The following is a 21,008-nucleotide window of genomic DNA, read 5'->3' on the forward strand; positions in this document are numbered from 1 at the left end:
GTTTTTAGATAGAAAACAACCACAGTAAAACCACAAATCACTTCCATTTTATGTACGGTTTGTGTTGTCAATAGCTGCATGAAAGATCTGTTTGAAATCGTTCAAATGAGGTTAGAACTGTCACAGTTTAGTCTGAACCGTGGATCAACAAAGAGCAACTTAGCAAATATAATAAGTCTCTGAATCAAACTCATCCGTGTCGAAGAAATGCTGCCCTTTCAGCATCAAACTCCATTCATTCTTCTTTTCATTTTGAGCTGTGTCCAGTGGAGAAAACAGCATCAGTGCTTCAAACTTTTATCACAGAATCACTTTCACTGACTCTAAAAGTTGTTTCTTTGTGGTTCTCATCCATTCTGGTCACGTTCTGATGCTTTGGTCAAAGGCCGTGCAATGTTAGTTTTCCTCACCATTGGAGACCGGCAAAGTGACTCACTACTCCCTCTAGTGGTCACATAAATCCCCTGGTCTGTTGCTTGAAATAAATTCATTTCATATCTCTACAATCCAATAGTTTGGTGTCTTTGGCAGAACTTCAGAGCTCTTTATTCTAAACACTGCTGATGATTTTAGGTCATTTATTAATATTGAAAGTAGAATTACTACACATCGACCCTTCAAAGAACATCTGAAATATCTTGTGATTTGACTAAGTAGTGATACACTCAATAGCTTCTTTATTAATCCTGTGAAGAGCTGTCAGTGTAAATTAGGACACCAGTTTCTAACTTGACTTGCGTTTTCTAAGGTATAAAGGACTTATGTCCCCCCGCTCAGTGTTATGACAGTCTATCTCGACAGTTTTTTTTGCACACTCAGGAGAGACTTGACTCGGGACATCGGTAGAACGTCAGTAAAATATGACTTATTAATGTCATCAGTGAGATCGCCATAATGTATGCAAATCAGCCATGCTATCTCCTTGCATCAATTAATCATTCAGTAGCTCCTTGATGTCCAAATCTCACATCTGCCCATAGCTTCAAAGAGAACTGTAGATTCTTTGAATGGTAGAAATTTAATACCCCCAAATGCTATGCAGAGTGTTCTCAACTTTTGGAATTTTCTTTGTAACTACCTTGGAAAGATCATGAGGTGAAAGGGAAATTTGGGAGCACCTGATACATATATATTTCAAGAAGAACATTTGGTGCAGATGCCACCAAAACCATCTCATTGGAGCCTCTTTGTAAATCCCGGGAGTGGCTTAGGCCAGACTTCTTGCCTCAAGGCCTGCATGGCTTTGGCCTCTCCTGGTAGACTGGTGTTGTCAGTACATCATCCTAAAGTACAAAACCATCCTCCACACATGTAATCTGAGAGGTCACAGAGCTCTAGAGACCAGAATAAGACGGGAAATGCCTTCAGGTATCAGCCACAATATGTTGACTACAGAAGAATACAGAATTTAGAAGTAAAACTGGCTGGATTCACGAATAAAAATCTCAGATGCGTTATATATAGACACTGAGAGAGTAAAGTAGAGGGTTATTTCCTGGAATTCTAACGCGGTGTGGCTTCCTGCAGTAGATATTGTTGATTTATGCAATTGTTTCAATAGCGTCTTGTTTTCTTGACCACATATACAAGTGGATTTATGTGTGTGCATTTGCCAAGGGAGTTAGCCTGTGTGTGTGTGTTTGTGTATGAGCCGGTCTGAATAATTCATCTCCTTTGTGCTTGTCAGCTACAAGAGTCTATATTATTGATGCAGTGAGATGCTGCACACAAGACATCAAGTCAATGAAGACCCTTAGAGACGCACCATGTTAAATTTTCTTATTTATGTAGTACGACTTGCAGTGTCATCACACCGTACATTATTATTCATTTAAGTCACACATCATGCGGCATCATTTTTAATGTGCACCTGTTATTTGGCAGTAATGCTGTTATGCTCTGAAAATGAGATGTCGGTAGAAAATCTGAACCGACAGTTAGATAAAAGATAGCGTCATCTGCAAACATGTTAATCCTCCGCCTTAACGTTTCACTTTTTGCTCTTTTTTCCAGTTCTGAGAGACGACTTCCGTCAAACTCCCAGTGATGTGGTTGTGGCAGCAGGTGAACCAGCCGTCATGGAGTGTATCCCACCCCGAGGACATCCCGAACCGACCATCTCCTGGAAGAGGAACAACATCCGAGTCAACGACCGGGATGAGAGGATCACTGTAAGTTGGCCACAGATTTTAACTCACACTGGGAACAATATGTGGAAATCAATTTTTTATTATGAAACTAGTTGGAAGAGTTTGGTTTAAGTATTTTTGTGAATACGGTAAACTTACATTGACAAGTCATTAACCCATAAAGACCCAAACAGCCACTGTCAACCAAAAGCATCAACTGATCTAAAATGTCTAATAACTGTTGATCCAATAATCCTATCAATACATGTCAATAATTGGTGTAAAATGCAGATTGTCATCATTTCATGGTCATCAGATGTGACCCATTTGGATGTTCAGAGGCTTCGTAGTTACCGTGGAAACACTGTCATCTCCTACAACATTGATTCACCAATAAAATCCATGGATTTCACTAAAAAAACTCCCTTTTTCTTCAGTTTTTTTTGTTTTTGATATAAAAACCTTCAACTTTAATCTGAGCTTTTATGAACATCTACATGATCAGTAAAATAAATATAGGAAAATACCTGATTTTCACTGAAAAAAACGCTAAATACAGAGGATAATATTATAATGAATGAATATTATGAATGATTATAATGAAAATATTTGCAAACTACCACTAAAGTAGCACTGGGTCTTTATGGGTTAAACTGAACTGACCTGAAAAGAGAGAAATGTTTAACATTTGCAGAATTTATTCCCTCTGTGAGATGTGTATTATTTGGCTAAATCCAATATCTTGTCAGGAATATTTCTTCACTTTATGGACTTCATTGATCCATTCATCATTTTCTTAACCGCTTAATCCTTGAGAAGGCTGTGGAAATACCTGAGCGAAGACGGGATACACCCCGGATGTGCCACCAGTCCATTGCAGGGCTACTTTATAGATTTAATTTGTTGCACAGTTGGCTATTGATTAGTATCTCCCGATTGGGGATCAATACTATTCCATCACTGCTGGTCATTGAAAGGCAACTCCACTGATTGAATTGCACTGATTGCTGTTAAATTGAATCTTTCAAGTGGCTTCGAGTGTGAATACTGTCAAAACATAGTGAAGTCACCGTCATTTACGTCTGTTTTTATGGAAGAGTCGGTGTACACAATGTCCCGCCTTCAAAAAATGATGAATCAGTGCAGATACTTATTACAAACCGAGTGGAAGATGTTTCTGTGGCGATTGGCCTGGAGCTAGAGCCATCGTCAAACAGCGTAAGAACGAGTGGATGAGCCATCTGTCATGACAAAGACTGAGAGAGACAGAGTGTCTTCTGTCCTCACTATCATACCTCAATATCCCGTTTCCAAGCTCCTCTCATTTGTCTTCTTTTTCTTTCCTCCTCCACGTTGTCTCCCCCATCTTTACTTTTTCATTGTTTTCTTCCACACTCATTTCCTTTATTACTGTTTTTCTTTTTTTTTTCCAGATCCGAGGAGGAAAGTTAATGATTTCCAACACAAGGAAAAGTGATGCTGGCATGTACGTATGTGTTGGAACCAACATGGTGGGAGAAAAAGACAGCGATCCGGCAGAATTAGTGGTGTTTGGTGAGTCATTTTGCAGCATTTTGCAACTATATGTAGATAACGTGGAATGTCCTGAACAAGTTCTAAAAAAAGTCTCAGTTTTCAGGCCCTCAACACCTTAAAATGACTTAAATATGATGCTGACACTTATTAAAAGTTGACATTCCTTTCATGAATCGGCATTAGTTTCAGCCTTGTTCTAAATGTGATTTGCAGAAAAGATGTATGGACTATGTTGACGTGAATAAATTAATTAACTTCACTAATACTTCTCAGACTCCAAATGTTCTTCACATCTTTCATGCTTGTTTGCCTTTATTGGCATGAAATAGGCCTTTAAACTGCACTCATAATGACCTTTTTTATTATTATTACAAGCTTTGCAGAACACAAGCCTCTTCTCTGTTCTGGTGATTTATTTCTCTTGGGGTGCAGTTTCTTTCCTCAGCTTATGTTATTGAAGCAGAAGATAAATGCCTTCCTCCTTGCTGCCCTTTGCTTGGTCTCCTGACCCGTCTGATCCTCTGCCTCTCTATGATTCTCTGCTTCTCTCTGCCTCTCTAGCATAAGTGTTCTGAAAGCTTGTATTGATTCCAGGAAATAGATAAAAAATTGATATTTTAGTCTCAGACTCACCCCCCCCCCCCCCCCCCCCCCTTACCCACTACCAACCCTCATCAACTTCATATCCTGCGCATTCACGACACGCAAAAACCCATGTGCAACACTTTGATTAATTTATGGTTTCTGAAAATACATGACCTGATGGTTTTTGCATGATATTGCCACCATCTGTGAAATTTGCAAAGTGGTAGCGAGTGCGCATCTGCACTAATTTCTCTGGGCTTTCACCATTTGTGAAACTGATTAGACTAATGATACCAGTTGACTATGTGCATTTGTATCTCTGCACATAGATTGAAAGCCCCTCCTGTGTCCATGACCTGACAATTTTGCATGGTATTGCCATTGTGTGAAATTTGCAAAGTGGAAGCAAGTCCACATCTGTGCTAATTTCTCTAGGCTTTCATTTGTGAAACTGATTAGACTAATGATACTAGTTTACTATGAACATTTGTCTTTCCGCACATAGATTAAGACCCCCCTCCTCTGTCATTCTGTCTGAAAAACCCTCATATGCAGATATGATTTATTCTCCTAATCCTTCATTTGTGTTTTTAACACATTTGTCTGTGATGATCTGGTTTAGGGACTGAAAATGTATGTATCTGTCAGTACTATTTGTCTTATTCTTATCTCCTGGTTCCTGCTGCTGCAGTTACCCGGGGAGCTCATTAAAGTTTAATCCAATTTCTGATAAATACTGCTAATAATACTGAGTCAATAGAGATGCACCATCATTTGCTAAGTTTGTTTACATTTAAAGTTTGGTAATTAATCTCTCAGTTAAAGCTTAGAACACATTTTCAGATTGAAGTGAGCTCTGGTGGATTGGAGCTTTACAGTGGAGGTCCACTTTGTTGCATAGTTTCCCACTCTAGGCTTTACTCTCTCATCCCTCTTCCCTTTATCTTTACTTGCATCATTCCCTTATTTGTTTTTCTCTCACATCCAATCTGTGTTTTTTGCTTCTGTCTTGAAACCCCATAACTTATGCGTTGTGTAACACATATACTTTAGACAAAATAGTTGCATTTCATCTAAAAGTCTTGTCTTAATTTTTCCAAGAAACCATACATCTCACTGCTCTTGAATTATCCTAAAGTCAAACTGATTTTAGTTCTGGTTCCACTTTCAGCCCAATGTGATCTCAACTGGGCCGGACTAATACAATATTATGCATAATATCCTATAAATAATCAAAAAATTTCTCTTTGTTTTAGTGTTAAATTCCTTTATGAAAATGTGAATAACCTTAACAACCATGTGCACCCTCAAATATCTTTTAAAACAAGTGGTGCCAGGCACAACAAACCCCGCCCCTTAACGTATTGTAGCTTATTTTGGCATCGATCCAGCTGATGTCATCATGTCTATGCGTGTGCTGATGTCAGCATATCAACTGCCTGTATATATGTGCCAAGTTTGAAGTAAATTCAAACAAAATTGATGTTTTTATAGACATGGGAAATTTCACCCGTTATAAGTAAATGGAAGAAGAAAAAAGATATTAAAAATTCATTTAAAAAATTTAACTTTGACCTACCTTTCCCAAAATGTAATGACATCTATTCTGGGTCACTGGCAATCTATAAACCCAATTTGGTATGAATTCAACAAATAATTTTGCTGCTACAGACATTTGAAATTTTGCCAATTATAAGTAAATGGGAAAAAAAGAATTAAAAAATTTAAAAAATAATTATAACTTTGACCTACTGTTCCCAAAATATAATGAGATCTATTCTGAATCACTGGCAATATATAAACCAAATCTGGTATGAATTCAACCAATAGTTTTGCTGCTAGAGTGTTAAGAAACATTCAGAACCAAAAACAATACCCCTTGCCTCTCCTTCGGGGGTGGGGTAAAAATAAATGCAGTTTCACCAATATTATGTCGGACCTTATAATTAACACAATTTACAGATTAGTGTCGATCTACAAATGCACAAAACATTTGTAACAGGTATTATATTGTCAAAATTGCGCTTATTTTTTGTAAGAAATGTTAAGTTTCTCATTTGTTCAAGGTTAGTTACATTTTATTGTGATAGAATTTGTAAAAAAAAAATTCATAATGTAATTGAACCAAAGTTGTCATTATTTATGGTTTGTGATATTATTATTTAACTTGATATTACATTGAGTTGTATGTTGTCCCTGAATCCCCTTAATAAGATTTTCAGTCTAATTTTTGCAGTTCGGGCCTTATGTTTAACACCCCTGTCCTCAAGTGTTACTTCTGAAAAAGTTCCAAAAAATTCCAATCCACATTCTAACACGCTCTCTCATTCCCTGTTTAATTTCAGAGAGGCCCGTTTTCACCAAGCAGCCGGTGAACCAGGTGGTGTTAGCAGATGATACGGTGGACTTTTTCTGCGAGGTCCACGGAGACCCGACTCCAACCATTCGCTGGCGTAGAGAGGAGGGAGAATTGCCCCGGGGCAGGTAAAAAAAAAAAAAATACAGAAAAACACGACACATCATGCATCGGTATAAGCAGAACTGAGTGCCAGGATGTTACTTAGCAACATATTACTTTTCCAGTAACAAGTACTGTCACGTATTAACACTTTAATCCCTCTAATAATAACAAATCAACCAGCCAGAGAGTACCGTAATTGGCTCTGGCTTCATTCAGTATGTTTTTCCCATATGCTCAGTTGTTATTGTATTATAAATAAGGCTTAGCGTGTGATTGACTGAAGGAGTAATTTTCTGTAGGTGGATACATTTCCGCTGCTTTGATTTAAGCTAAGGTAGATGGGAGAACGGGTTGTGTTTATTGTCATATCTATTAAAAAGAATTAAAATTCATCTCTGAATATAGAAAACATGACAAGTACAGACAAAAATATGTAAATAATAAACCATTGCGCATATCACTATGAGCATTTAAAGTGTCTGTACTCGATCTGTCACCAAAATGGACATTTGAGTATCTTGTAGTGTTACACTGTGATAGTATTTGATAAGAGCCATGATACTACTGAAGGGCAACACTGTCACTACACTGAAAGCCACACTCTCTCAGTCCCTCTCAGCTAGTCTTTCTCGCAGACACTTTGTGGATTTTATTGGATGAAACTTTAATGATCCCTCAGGGGAAATAGGGTAAAATGTTCCCTTGTTGTCAGCAGGATTTAGATCTGCACAGGGAGACTCGGATGGATTTTTTTGTCCGTTGCCTAAAGCTACACAGGACAACTCACTCCATCTCTATGAGGATGTGTGGATATGTGCATCCAACGCGGTAGCTGTGTGTTTAAAGACCTGCGTTATCACCGTTTTTCTTCTAAAATACCTTACAGTCATCTATTTGACCTCACTTGATATGTAGACAGTATTTAATAAGATTTACCGAAGTTGGATTTTGCTTCTGTAAGAGCTGAAATTCACCCATAAAGACTCAAACATCCACCATCTACCAACCAAGGTTATAACAGTTTTGGATTTTTCATTATAGTTTAGTTTTATTTAGTTTTGATTTTTTTTTCTCTAATTCAGTTAGTTTTAATTAATTTTTAGAGCAGGTTTGCTAGTTTTTATTAGTTTTCGTTATTTTCTAAATGCTTAGTTTTAGTTTAATTTTAGTTTTTTTTTAGATCTTTTATCTTCTTCGCCGTCGAATTCAAATAAATCTCAGACAGGACTCTGCTGCTTTCTCCCAACTTTAGTCTTCATGTTTCCAGGTAGAGCGAGGACCAGAAAACGACTGGAAACCACAAGTGACGAGAAGTAACGGACAGTTAAATATTATATGGTGCCGCTAGCTAAAATTGCTTGAGGGAAATAAATCGATTTCATATCAATCCGACATTGACAAAGACAAAAACGAAGCGAATTTTATCCATAATTTTTATACGTTTTAGTTAGTTTTGTAAGCACACAATACAGTTTTAGTTAATTATTGTTTTTTTCTTTTAATTAATAGTTTTTAATTATTTCAGTTAACGAAAATGTTTTTACAATTCTAGTTTTCGTCATTTCGTTAGTTTTCGTTAACAATAATAACCTTGCTACGAACATCATCTACTGATATAAACTGTTTAATCCCTGTTGATCTGCTAATCCATGTAAATAATTGGTGTATGGTCATCAGATATGACCCATTTGGACGTTCAGAGGCTCCGTAGTCTGGGGCACCCTAGCAATTGTGGGGCCCATGAAAGCTAAACGTTGTGGACCCTTTATAAAATTCAGTATTTTGTTGATTTGTCGGACTCAGGGGGGTAGGGGCAGCAGTTATATATGTGGGGATGCGGTCCACAACTAATGTTACTAACACTGGCGTGAAGCGAAAGTGAAACTTAACATGCTTTCAACGTCCGACTCCCAGCTTCTTCGCCTGTATTATACAGCGGACCTTACACGAAATTTTCACAACTTCTAACCTGTATCCCCTGGACCCCCAGAAATGCTGGGCCCCATGAATTTGTCACGTTTACCCCCCCCTTTAAGGCCCCCCAGTCCATAGAGAACATGAAAACCACGTCATCTTCTACAACACTGATTCACCAGTAAAACCCATGGAGTTGGAACAATGAGAGTGGATGGAGACACTTGGTTTATGATTAGTTCATGATAGATTCAAGTGAAAAAGTCACGTTTTCTTCAGTTTTCTCTATTTTTGATATAATGACCCTCAACTTTACTCTGAGCTTTAATGAACATCTGCATGGGGGGTGTCCAATCCTGGTCCTCGAGAGCTACTGTCCTGCATGTTTTAGATGTTTCCCTCTTTCAACATACCTGACGATCATTATCAGGCTTCTGCAGAGCTTGATGATAGAATGAATGAATGAATGAATGAATGAATGAATTTATTTATTTATTTATTTATTTTTGGTTTTACATCAATCATTGTACTCAGTACATTAATTGTAATAAACATAAAAACCAAAAAAGGAATAGGCTAGAAGCAAAAGCTCATTTTTTTGCCTATCCTTTTCAGCTAATACGCTGCTTGCATCAACTTAAATGCGTACAGCATCGAGCATTCACACCATAATAATAATAAAAAAAACCAAAAAAAAAACAAAAAAAAAAAACAACAAAAACATATCTACCATCTCAATTCAATATTTCTGAATAAATTTAACCTTAAGGTACTTTTTTTTTTTAACTTTGCCAAAGGAGTGTATAACTTAAATGCATCATAAGGTCCATTCCATAATTTCACACCCACAGTCCCAGTTCATCTAGACTTCACATTTGTCCTCACTTTAATCCACTCACACATATGAGGCTTATCATTTGAATCAGGTGTGTTGGAAGAGGGATACATCTAAAATATGCCGGATAGTAGCTCTTAAGGACCAGGACTGGACACCCCTGATCTACATGAACAGTGAATTAAATGTAGGAAAATACATGATTTTCACGGAAACTGCCCCCCCACAAAATACAGAAGATCATATTACAATAAATGGTGATAAATCACTTAAGGACAGTTAAATATAGAGAAAAATGTATTTGGGAACTGACACAGATGTCACACTGGGTCCTTATGGGTTAAGGATAAAAACGCCATAATTAGCAAAAATTCACCTCTCCTTTTCGTCCAAAGTGAAAGACTAAATATTAACAATGTCTAATGCCATATTAAGCTACATTTCCAAGCTTCTGTGTCAGAATCTCAACCCTGATTGGTAATTACAGCTCTCAGTCATGTATTTAACCCCTATGTGCCTGAAAACACTCATGATTTCCTCAGATCTGCACATCATGGGGTAGATTTTCCACCACCTGAAAACATAGACATAGAGATGATGCATAAGCCTCCTTTTCCTCTCAGACCACTTGAATTACAATATGCTGAAATGTAATTATGGAACTTTTCAAGTACTGCAGCTTTTAACTGAATGCACTGACTCGAAGCAGCTGTTTTTCCGACGTATATGGTGAAAGGTTTTGAAATTTGTTTTGCCGTTTGCGTCTTTTCAGGTTTGAGATCCGCAGCGACAACAGTTTGCGTCTGACTCAGGTGCGAGCTGAAGACGAAGGCACTTACACTTGTGTGTCAGAGAACAGCGTGGGCAAAGCCGAGGCTTCTGGGAGTTTGCAAGTGCATGGTAAGACATGAAATGCTCCATCCTACTCTATACAAACACACAAATATAGTCATGGTTGTCACGTAGGGAACATACTGACAATCTTAGCCACTACATCGACAGCCATGATGGTGTAAATATGTAAATAATATACAATTTTTCATTCAAATCCTTTATTTGTATAGAATAGAATAGACATTTATTGTCACTGTCACAGGAGCAATGAAAATCAGTAGCAGCTCAGTTCAATTTAGCAGCAAAACACTTAGTGCACAAGGACTGCATAAGAAAATAAAATAAAGTACAAATATCACAGAGTTAAGAAAAGTGAACTGTGCAAGGGCTTCAGAATAAAATATTAATACACATGTGCTACTAAAGTATAAATATAAAAATTTATATAAATACCAAATTTCCTATTTTTCTCCTTATATTTTCATTTTCACTCATTTGTGGGTTTTCTACCTGTCTTTGTTTACACTGGTTTGTTGTATGTTGCTGCTGTTAACTGTGAAGTTTCCCCACAGTGGGATGAATAAAGTCTTATCTTTTCTTTACTTTTATCGGTTTTCCAACAAACAGACAAAAAGGGGAAAAAAAGGGCAGTGCTTGGACTTACATATCAATATAGATGCCTGCATAAAGCGAAATTTTAAAGTAAAAGACAAAGCAGGTGGGTAGATTTAAACACAAAAAAGAAACTTATAACAAGAGAGGGAATGGTGAAGCTCTGTGAGTGTGCAGAGGATAGAATTAACACAGTCGAGGCCACTGGGACCATCTATCTAACATGGGCCAAAGGAAACACAGGCCATTCATGTTGCTCCAGTTTGTCTCAAGTCTCTGGGGAACGTAGGTATTCTACGAATAATGTCCATTATGTCCTTCCACAGCTGTTGTTCCTTATTACCCATTTCTGAAAGATTAGACAGAGCTCCTTCCATAGAGATCAGCTGATCAGCATCCTTCCACTTCATTATTATCAGTCTTTTAGCTGTCATCTGTCCAGTTGGTCTGAGCCTATTTTGAGTACTTTTGATTTTGCCTTTATATACTATATAAAGAAATGTTTATTATACCCATGTTTGGCATCCTTTTTTTCAGCACACCTTCATCTATATCATCAGCTTATTATTATTATTTTTTTACTTTAACCTACTATATCAACACAAAAGTACAAACAACACAAAAAAATATAAAATTTGATTTGAAAAATTTGTAGAATTTATTGCATAAATAACACAAAGATGCTTAATGAACCTTTTCAAAGACTTTAAAGGTGAATATTGGTTCCAAATATTAGGTACATAAAATTAAAATGGTAATAAATGAAAACTATACTCTAATTTTTGACATTCATTTATTTATTTATTTATTTAGCACATGCAAAGAAACAAAATAAAACAGAACAAAGCAAATTAAGACAAAAACAAAATAACATTTACATGAACAGAATCTGTCTTCAAGCACGTACAAGTCTGAATTCTGCATGGTCGAAAAGGAGTAGGAAGAAGTATAAACTTATTTAATCCTACTCCTCAGTGCTTTTACACCTTTATCACTAACTTAATACAAGACTCAAATAATACAATTTTCCTAATTTTAGCATCGAACTACAACCAATACATAATGCTGTAACTGAATTATATACAACAATATGTTCATGGCTGTACTTTCATATAAAAAGACTCAATAATTCAACAATTTTCTTCAATAATTACAGCAGATTTATCAATACAACATAATCCATGAACAAACAGGCCTCATTGTCATTATTAAATACTGTGCCTCTCAAGAATCCATTCTTTATATCTTTTTTTAAAACTGAATTATGTTTGATATTTGTTTTATCTCCACACAATTTGTTCCACAATTTTACTCCACAGATGGTGACAGAGAAACTTTTTAACATGGTGCGTACTTTATGAATCTTTAAATTAAATTTTCCCCGTAAATCACACACTCCCTCTCTTTCACAAAACATTTCTTGAATATTGCTCGACAGTAAGTTATTCTTTGCTTTATACATTATTTGAATAGTTTTGAACTCCACAAGATCAGTGACATAAAAGCATATCTTTACATAGGCAGTCACAGGGCCATGACCGTGGACCCCTAAAGGTTAAAATTCTATCTTATCTTATCTTATCTTATCTTATCTTATCTTATCTTATCTTATCTTATCTTATCTTATCTTATCGTATCTGACAACACAAAGCCTAATAATAACCAAAGAACAGCAGAAAAATACTCACAAACTGATCATTTTCATTTATCTTATGCAGAATCTATTCCACGCGAGCTGAATATTTCACTTGTACATTTTTTAGCGCTGAATAAATGACTAAATTATTTCTACAGATGGACAGTTCTGTTGTGATGTGCCACAAAATGCCCAAATCCCACCTACACAACATGCTGCCTCTTTACTTTAAAGAAAATACTCAGCTCAAAGAGCATGTTAAATGTCATGCAAAAATGTCAGATTTCACCAACAGAGAATCCAAAGATAAATAGGTGCACAAAAGGCGGACACCGTGGCCGGGTACTAGTCTGCTCCACTGATAACACACTGTTAACTGAAAATATATGAGAGGAAAAAGTGAAAAAATGGATTTTAAGCGCCTTTCAAGCCTCGACTCATCATCCCTCTTGAGAGAGAGCTAAGATCAAAAAGCAGGGAAATTGCATTAGAATAAAGTCAGTCCCTTGAAGAGAAGCACTTGGATGAGAAATCTGTCATTTGTGATGATAAAAGGGAATATTTAGAGTTTTGTTCTGTAACACTTGATTCTGTGAGCGGGCTCTGGAAGTCTGAACTGACACTTCTGACATCTGTCAACATACTTGTGTCTTATATCCATTATATATTTGAGCTACGTTCAATTGTCTGGGTTCTTAAAATTAACAAAAACTAGACTAAAAGTAAATAAAACTATTGAGACCAATGGAAAACAGACTAAAATAAATAAGAGTTACAAGAGAAATCAGGTTTATTTTCTACCACAAAGGGGGACTTTTAATGAAAAATAGCTTGCATTCTTACATCCTATCTATTACAGCTTCTTTAAATAAAGACTCATAATACCAAAACCTAAATAAAAACAAAAAATATTCACATTGGTGGAATAAACTAAAACTAAACTCAAGTCAAAAACCAAAGACAAAACAAGTAAAAATGTATTATAAAAGCCTATATTTGTAGTAATCTATATATACATGTTTAACTAACGTAAAATATGGTTCAAAGGTTTCTTCCATTGGCAGATTGTATTTTAATGCAGACACGCTGCACAAATATTAGAGGTTTAGTTAAATGTGGTGATGTTTATTTGAGAAACCTTATAACCGTAACCGTTATATATACTGTATATGTGTTACATCCAATTTGCTGGGTTATTATGTACCTATAATTACCTATTTATTTCAGCTTCTGTAAATCAAGGCTCATAAATACATAAAATTTAAGAAAATTCTCATTGGGAGAATGAGCAAAAACTAAACTTAAGTCAAAAACTAAAGTGAAAGACAAGTAAAATAAAGTTTCTACCTATATACACATTTAATATTATTGTTTTATATATCTTATGTCTTATGTTTAAGTGTTTTGTTTATTTATTTTTCTTCTGTTTTGATATTCATATTCAAAATAAATACATCAATCCATCAATTAACCAATCTAAAGTAAGGTTAATAAAGGTTATTTCCACTAGCAGAGTATATTTTAATGTGGACACACTGCACAAACATAAGAGAAGATTATTATATTTGACAGTGTTTTTTTGAGGAGCCTTATTTCCATTATATATGTGTTACATCCAATTAGCTGGGTTATTAAAATAAGAAAAACCAACACCAAAATATAAGTAAAACCTCCAAAAACAATGAAACACGGGCTAAAATGAAAGAGGTTTAGCAAGAAAAAACAGCTTTATTTTCCTCAGTGTTGAAGGATTTTCATAAAATGGGACTTTCCATAAATATTAGCTGATTCATAATACGTAAAACTTAAAAACAAACAAACAAAAAAAAACAAAACACATGGGTAGAATACACTAAAACTAAATTCAAGTGAAAAGCCAAAGTGAAAGACAAGAAAAATAAATCCATTCTAATCCATTTATTATAATTCATATAGACAAGTTTAACTCATGTAAAATAAGGTTGAAAAGGTTATTTCCATTAGCAGATTGTATTTTAATGCAGACCCAGTGCACAAACATGAGGGGAGATGTTTATTTCTAAAACCCTCGGATCAGTCTGGACCTTTCTACACACGTCGGGTTCATTATTCCACCTCCTACTGCTAACCTCTCCTCCGGGACCGTTTCATTTCCATAGCTTCCACTTTGAGCTCAGTCCTTTCACATTCAGGCGCTCCAATTTGTCTGAGTATTCATTTGAAATACAGACGAGTGTTTGCGGTTTTCCTGTGAGTTTCACTCCGACCTGTCCAAATATATCATCCATTCATCGTCATCTCATCCTCATTCATCTTTTCTTTTCCTCTTTTCCTTTTGCCATCGCTTTTCTGCATCACCCCATCGCAGTCGGTCCATTTAGTAAGTATACCATTTCATCCCATCTTTGCATGCATATACACTATATGGACAAAACTATTGGGACATGTTGAGTATAGGTGTTTCATCAGTTCAATAATGACAAATATTTTAATATAGTTTTATATTGTGATAAATATCATTGTATTGCATTGTTTAGTTTGGTTTAAATAGTTATCTTTGCTTCCAAAAGGCCTCAGATATGCTTTTTACTTATTTCCTCTCAACATTGATTTTTTTTCTTTTTTATCCATGACAATGATTTGAAATATTCCACCTTTAAATTCCGAAAATATTTTTCATGCTCTGACTGTAAATAATAATTTTCTACCGCAACTAACCATCTACTTTCTTCACATTTCACTTAGGATGAAAAATCTCCCATTAAACTTTAAGAAAATATTGATGTTTATATCTCAAATCAGCATGAACAGGATATTTTACAGCTGTGGTCATGATGTGTCCCAATATTTTTGTCCATATACTTTAGAAACGTCATTATTTCCTTAAAGTTTAATGGGAGATTTTTCTTCTTAAGTGAGATGTGAAAAAAGTAAATGTTTCACACTGTAACTTTCTTGGTTCATAAAAATACCAGAGGGAACAAATCGCTGGAATCACAGGGATAATATATGGAAAAAAGTATTGGGACACGTTGAATTCAGGGGGCCTGGGACACAAAACAATGACAAATGTAATGGTATACTTTTATATTGTGATAAATATAATCGAATTGCATTGGTTTGTTTTCTTTAAAAATTGTTATTTTTGCTTCCAAAATGCCTCATAGATGGTTTTTACTTAATTTCTCTCATAATTGATTTTTTTTTCATCCATAACTATGATTTTTAATGTTCTACATCTAAATTTCTAAAATATTTTTCATGCTCTGACTGTAAATAATAATTTTCTACCATATCTAACCATCTACTTTCTTCACATTTCACTTAGGATGAAAACTGTCCCATTAAACTTTAAGGAAATATTAATGTTTTTACATCAAATCAGCATGAACAGGACATCTTACAGCTGTAGTCATGATGTGTCCCAATATTTTTGTCCATATGCTTTAGAAACTTCAATGTTTCCTTAAAGTTTAACAGGAGATTTTTCTTCCTAAGTGAGGTGTGAAGAAAGTAAATGTTCCGCACGGTAACTTTCTTGGTTCATAAAAATACCAGAGGGAACAAATTGCTGAAATCACAGGGATAATATATGGACAAAAGTATTGGGACACATTGAATTCAGGTGTTTCTTTTCTAACAGTGGTCTGGGAGACAAAGCAATGACAAATGTCATAATATAGTTTTATTTTGTGATAAATATCATTGCATTGAAGTGGTTAGTTTTATTTAAATTATCTTTGCTTCCAAAATGCCCCAGATATGGTTTCTACTTAATTTCTCTCATCATTGTTTTTTTTTTTTTTGTATGTCCGTGACTATGATTTTTAATGTTCTACCTCTAAACTTCTAAAATATTTTTCATGCTCTGACTATAAATAATAGTTTTCTACCACAATTAACAATCTACGTTCTTCACATCTCACTTAGGAAGAAAAATCTCCCATTAAACTTTAAGGAAATATTGATGTTTATGTCTTAAATCAGCATGACCAGGACATTTTACAGCTGTAGACAGGATGTGTCCCAATATTTTTGTCTATATTGTTTATAAACATGATAAGCTATGTAATAATGCTTCAAAGATGGTTTTTACTTAATTTCTCTCATCATTGTGTTTTTTTTGTTTTTTTATATCCATGACTATGATTTTTAATGTTCTACCTCTAAACTTCTAAAATGTTTTTCATGCTCTGACTATAAATAATAATTTTCTACCACAATTAACAATCTACGTTCTTCACATCTCACTTAGGAAGAAAAATCTCCCATTAAACTTTAAGGAAATATTGATGTTTATGTCTTAAATCAGCATGACCAGGACATTTTACAGCTGTAGACAGGATGTGTCCCAATATTTTTGTCCATTTAGTTTATAAACATCAATATTTCTTTATAACTCCTGTTAGAAAAGAAATACCTGAATTCAACATGTCCACATCTTTTTTTTTCATATAGTTATATATGTGTGTGTATGTGTGTGTGTTTGTCTGAGAATGAACGACCTCTTTGGTGAGAAATTCTTTGTAAATACCTCAAACACTTTTCGCAGTCTTAATGTGGAAACACTCCTAGCCTGCAATGAAAGAGAAGTAGAGTGGATAAAAGCCTGCATTTCCCTCAGACTGGAAAATGAATTGACACAACATAATAGAGCTTCACTCATATGGCGATTGCTCACACATGTTGTGACAATTTAATTTTCTGTTTTAAAAAACTGCCTCTGCACTTTGAAAAATAGCAGTTTTAACGCCTCTGCTTCGACAGAAAGGCGTCTCAGCTAAAACCGAGTAAAAGCACCTCGCTCATGTAACGCCGATCTACTTTGGTATGAGATGTTTCTCCTCACGTGTGATGATGAACCTATTTGTGTTAGAATCAGGGGTGGCTGGGAATGAAACGGCAGTGCTGGATGCGTGTTTTTGTCGTGCCAAAGAAAAATAAAGTCACAAAAATAGACCTTCTGCTGTGGAAGGAAAAATATTGTTTTTTCAGAGCTGCATATTACAGTGCGAGGGCTTTTCATCGGCGTTCCTGGAAGACAAACGTGTAATTGAGGAAAGGAGTGGAAATTCCTCACAGGTGTCCAATAAATCAGCTGCCGGACTGTTTGTTTTAGCCCAAAAAAATTGAGTAGAAGCAGCGTAAATGAAGGGTTTCCAGAGGATTGAATATAACACAGCAAATAGAAGTTTGTGTGTGTGTGTGTGTTTGGACAAAGTATGGTCTTCGGCCTGATCACAATCAAGGGTACCAGAAAGGGTGCACTTATAGATAAAAAATAATAATGCTCTATCAGAAAATCAGACAGGCCATTTTATTTGTCTGATATTTCACTTTTAAAGTCCAAAATATTTTTGTATTATAGTGTCTACTAAAAATTTCACAGGCTTGCACCCCTGTCAAATCAGAAATTATTGGGTGTACGGACATTCCAGCCTAATAGCCTCCATATTTAATACCTACAAAGATATACAAATGTTTCAGCACTCAGGATAATCATGCATTGTTTATTGCATAGATGTCATGTCCAAAGCATGCGTGCTGAAAAATTCCATATATTGACAGAAACAATAAAAGTAGACCCACATATTTTGATATGGTGTACGGACACTACTTGGTGTACGGACTCTACAAGATTAGAATGGAAATCTGGCTTACCACATGATCACATCTCTGTTAGATCTGTAACTAAGTCTTCCTGGTACAGGAGGAAATAAACATTCATGAACAAGTTATAACAATATATCTATAAGGCATATACGCCATATTATTGATGGAAGTATATTGATGTATAGACACTACATGAATTTTGGTGAACAACGTGCCATTGAAAACATGCGGTTCGACGTAAACATCCGTTTGACACATTGTTACCAAATTTTTTGCAGCCAGGGAGCAGACCAAAATCTGTCTAGTTGTGCATATGTAGTCATAATAATACTTAAATAACAGGTTCCTATTCTATTATTACAGTTAAAGGGCTGTAAAAGAAGGGTTTTCAGAACAAAATGGTTGATTGTCTTCATACTGAAAATAAGAATTGATAATCAAACAGCTGTTCAACAAAAATGATCAATAAATAAAAAACAATGTGATGGGTATATTTTGTAATAAAAAAGACACAGGAGTTGAGTAGTAATTATTTATTGTGTTACAAAACATTATGTACAACAATTTTGCTCTCTCATAACAATAAAATCGTGCACGTTTTCACGCTCATTGGGTCGCCATTTTATCAGTTTTGATCCGATTTTCTTCACATTTGGAGGATTGCAAGATCTAGTAATAAGATGGCCAAAGAAAAATTTTAGGAATGGTTTTGGGGGTATCTTTTTGCAATACTGATTAATAACTGATGCAAATATACTTGTACACCTTGATTGTGATCAGGCCGTTGAACAAACTATGGTCGTTGTTTCCAGTCTTTCATATATTGAGCTTCATGCTTTTGTTGCAACATTTCAACGCATTTTGCTTTTTAGTTGCTTCACATGTGCGTGGGCAGGGACAATAGAATGTGATGGAAAACCCTTTTAAGCTTTGACACACATTTACAGAGGGCATCAGCACATTCAGCACCATTAGAGATACAGTTCTCCGCAGCAGAGGATGGAATAAAAGCTGGGAAAATGCATCCAATCTACACACTAGACGTAATTATAGCTACTTATTAACTTCAGTATGGAGTCTTTTATTGTTATTAGCCTGTGCAGGCATCAAAGAGGTGACCGTTGAGTTATGAGCAGAACTTTACTCGCAGAACTTTTAGGAAAAAAACAAGAATTTCAAGGTTCGCATACACGATACGGCACAACACAAAGCGACTTGTTTTGCTGTTCACTCACTGTGAAATGAATTAATCTTTTTCCACACAGTTTATTAGGATAGGTAGTTGGCTGTGAAGTGCCCAGTTACCAAAATTAATTGGCAATCTGTTGGTGAAAAATGTTCCACTGAATGCCGCAAAACAATCTTCAGGCCAAAAACATCTAAACATTTTTATTTTCATCCAATGGAGCTGCTTTTTATTTTAAGCGCGGACTCAGTTGAATGCACATTTGAAAACAGCTCGCGTTACTCGTTTCCTATCATGACATAAGTCAGGATAACAAACCGGCCGATTCGAATGCTCAACCTGCTTCTCCACCTGCATATTAAACATATTTGATGATGATCAGCACAACCTGAGAGGAAAAGGGTAGACAAAAGCCAAAGATGGTGATTAAACTGGGTCACGCCAATCCTGTCTCTACAGGGGGGGCAAGGCTCTAAAGTGACCTTGCTCACTCTTGAAAACCCATCTGGTCTTGTTTGAAGCCAAATACAATTTTTTTACATTTTCAGTGGTAAATGGATCAGTGAGTAAAATGATCAAACAGAAGGTACAGTATTGCGACCAGGAAACAGGTGCTTTATCAGATACTGTAGGTCTGTATGTTCATTCTCATTCTAATTCAATGAGCATGTGTAAAGTTGATGTTGCATGAGCTCTTTCTGCTTATCCTCTTACCCCACATTCACAGCTTTGGGAATAATTATTAGACGACTGTGACAAAAAGTCAATGTTAGTCTTAAATGTGACTTAGAAAGCCATTGGCGATTTCTGTTCTGTAAATGTGACGCCAAATCTGGCAAAACCACGCTTGAAAAGTTTTCTTCACAAATTTAATAAACACTTGAAATTGTCTGCATTGAAATGATAGTAAAAACATTTTCTCAATAACATTCAGCATATAAATGAAGAACATCGGATGCTAAAAAGCAATCCAGAAACAAGTAATCCTCTAAAAACAGAATATCTAAAGGTCATGTTGTTATATTGAATTTTGTTCTGGTAATTATTTCCAAAGCTACAAATCAGTGATAACAGTAGTCAACAAGGATTTTGCTACTGGGAGAAAAAAACCTGATTTTGTTTTTTTTTTTTTTTAACATTGTTTTTATTGAACATTTTCAAAATTATACAGTCCAGCACAGTGCATACAGGTTATATGAAATATATAGCAGATCCAAAATATGTCCACAGCGATGATCTCAAAAGTCCATAATAAATCTATTTCAGGTCGTTGCAGTCTGAGTTCCCAGATATTCCAACACTTTTCCGAACTATGCTGTAAAGATGTCCTTCTGATAGTTAATATAAAATCTTAGTCTTTCCAGAGAAAATACCAGATTTTTGACTAAATCAGGTTGGCTGATTCTAAATCTGAAATCAGAATTTACCCATATTATGTCCAGGTTATCACATCAGTGTTTCACTTCTATAAACTCTAAATTATCAAAATACAGACACTTTCAATGCCTGTAAGAACAATTTGGTTCAGTCCAAAGTCATGCAAAACTGAATGCACTGCAAAAATCTAAATCTTACCAAGTGTATTTTTGTCATTTCTAGTGAAAATATCTCCTCACACTTAAAATAAGACATAATCACCTAAAGAGTAACTTGTCAGTGAGATATAAGAACTTATTTTTTGACAATAG

At 35.4% G+C, this 21,008-nt stretch overlaps 1 protein-coding gene across 4 annotated transcripts in view; it reads left to right on the forward strand.

Annotated features, from left to right (window-relative positions):
* The window catches only part of robo3 (roundabout, axon guidance receptor, homolog 3 (Drosophila)), a 161,409-nt gene that overhangs the window by 60,483 nt on the left and 79,918 nt on the right, over positions 1–21,008 (forward strand). For 2 of the 4 annotated variants that reach the window (XM_030154745.1, XM_030154746.1), the window contains exons 3-7: positions 2,014–2,171; positions 3,563–3,683; positions 6,596–6,734; positions 10,233–10,360; positions 14,890–14,901. In XM_030154745.1, the coding sequence (XP_030010605.1) occupies positions 2,014–2,171; positions 3,563–3,683; positions 6,596–6,734; positions 10,233–10,360; positions 14,890–14,901 (558 nt within the window). The remainder of the gene's footprint in view (positions 1–2,013; positions 2,172–3,562; positions 3,684–6,595; positions 6,735–10,232; positions 10,361–14,889; positions 14,902–21,008) is intronic. The other 2 variants (XM_030154747.1, XM_030154748.1) reach the window with 1 other exon arrangement.

This window comes from Sphaeramia orbicularis, chromosome 14 (assembly GCF_902148855.1).
Source record: "Sphaeramia orbicularis chromosome 14, fSphaOr1.1, whole genome shotgun sequence".
Taxonomy (NCBI): domain Eukaryota; kingdom Metazoa; phylum Chordata; class Actinopteri; order Kurtiformes; family Apogonidae; genus Sphaeramia; species Sphaeramia orbicularis.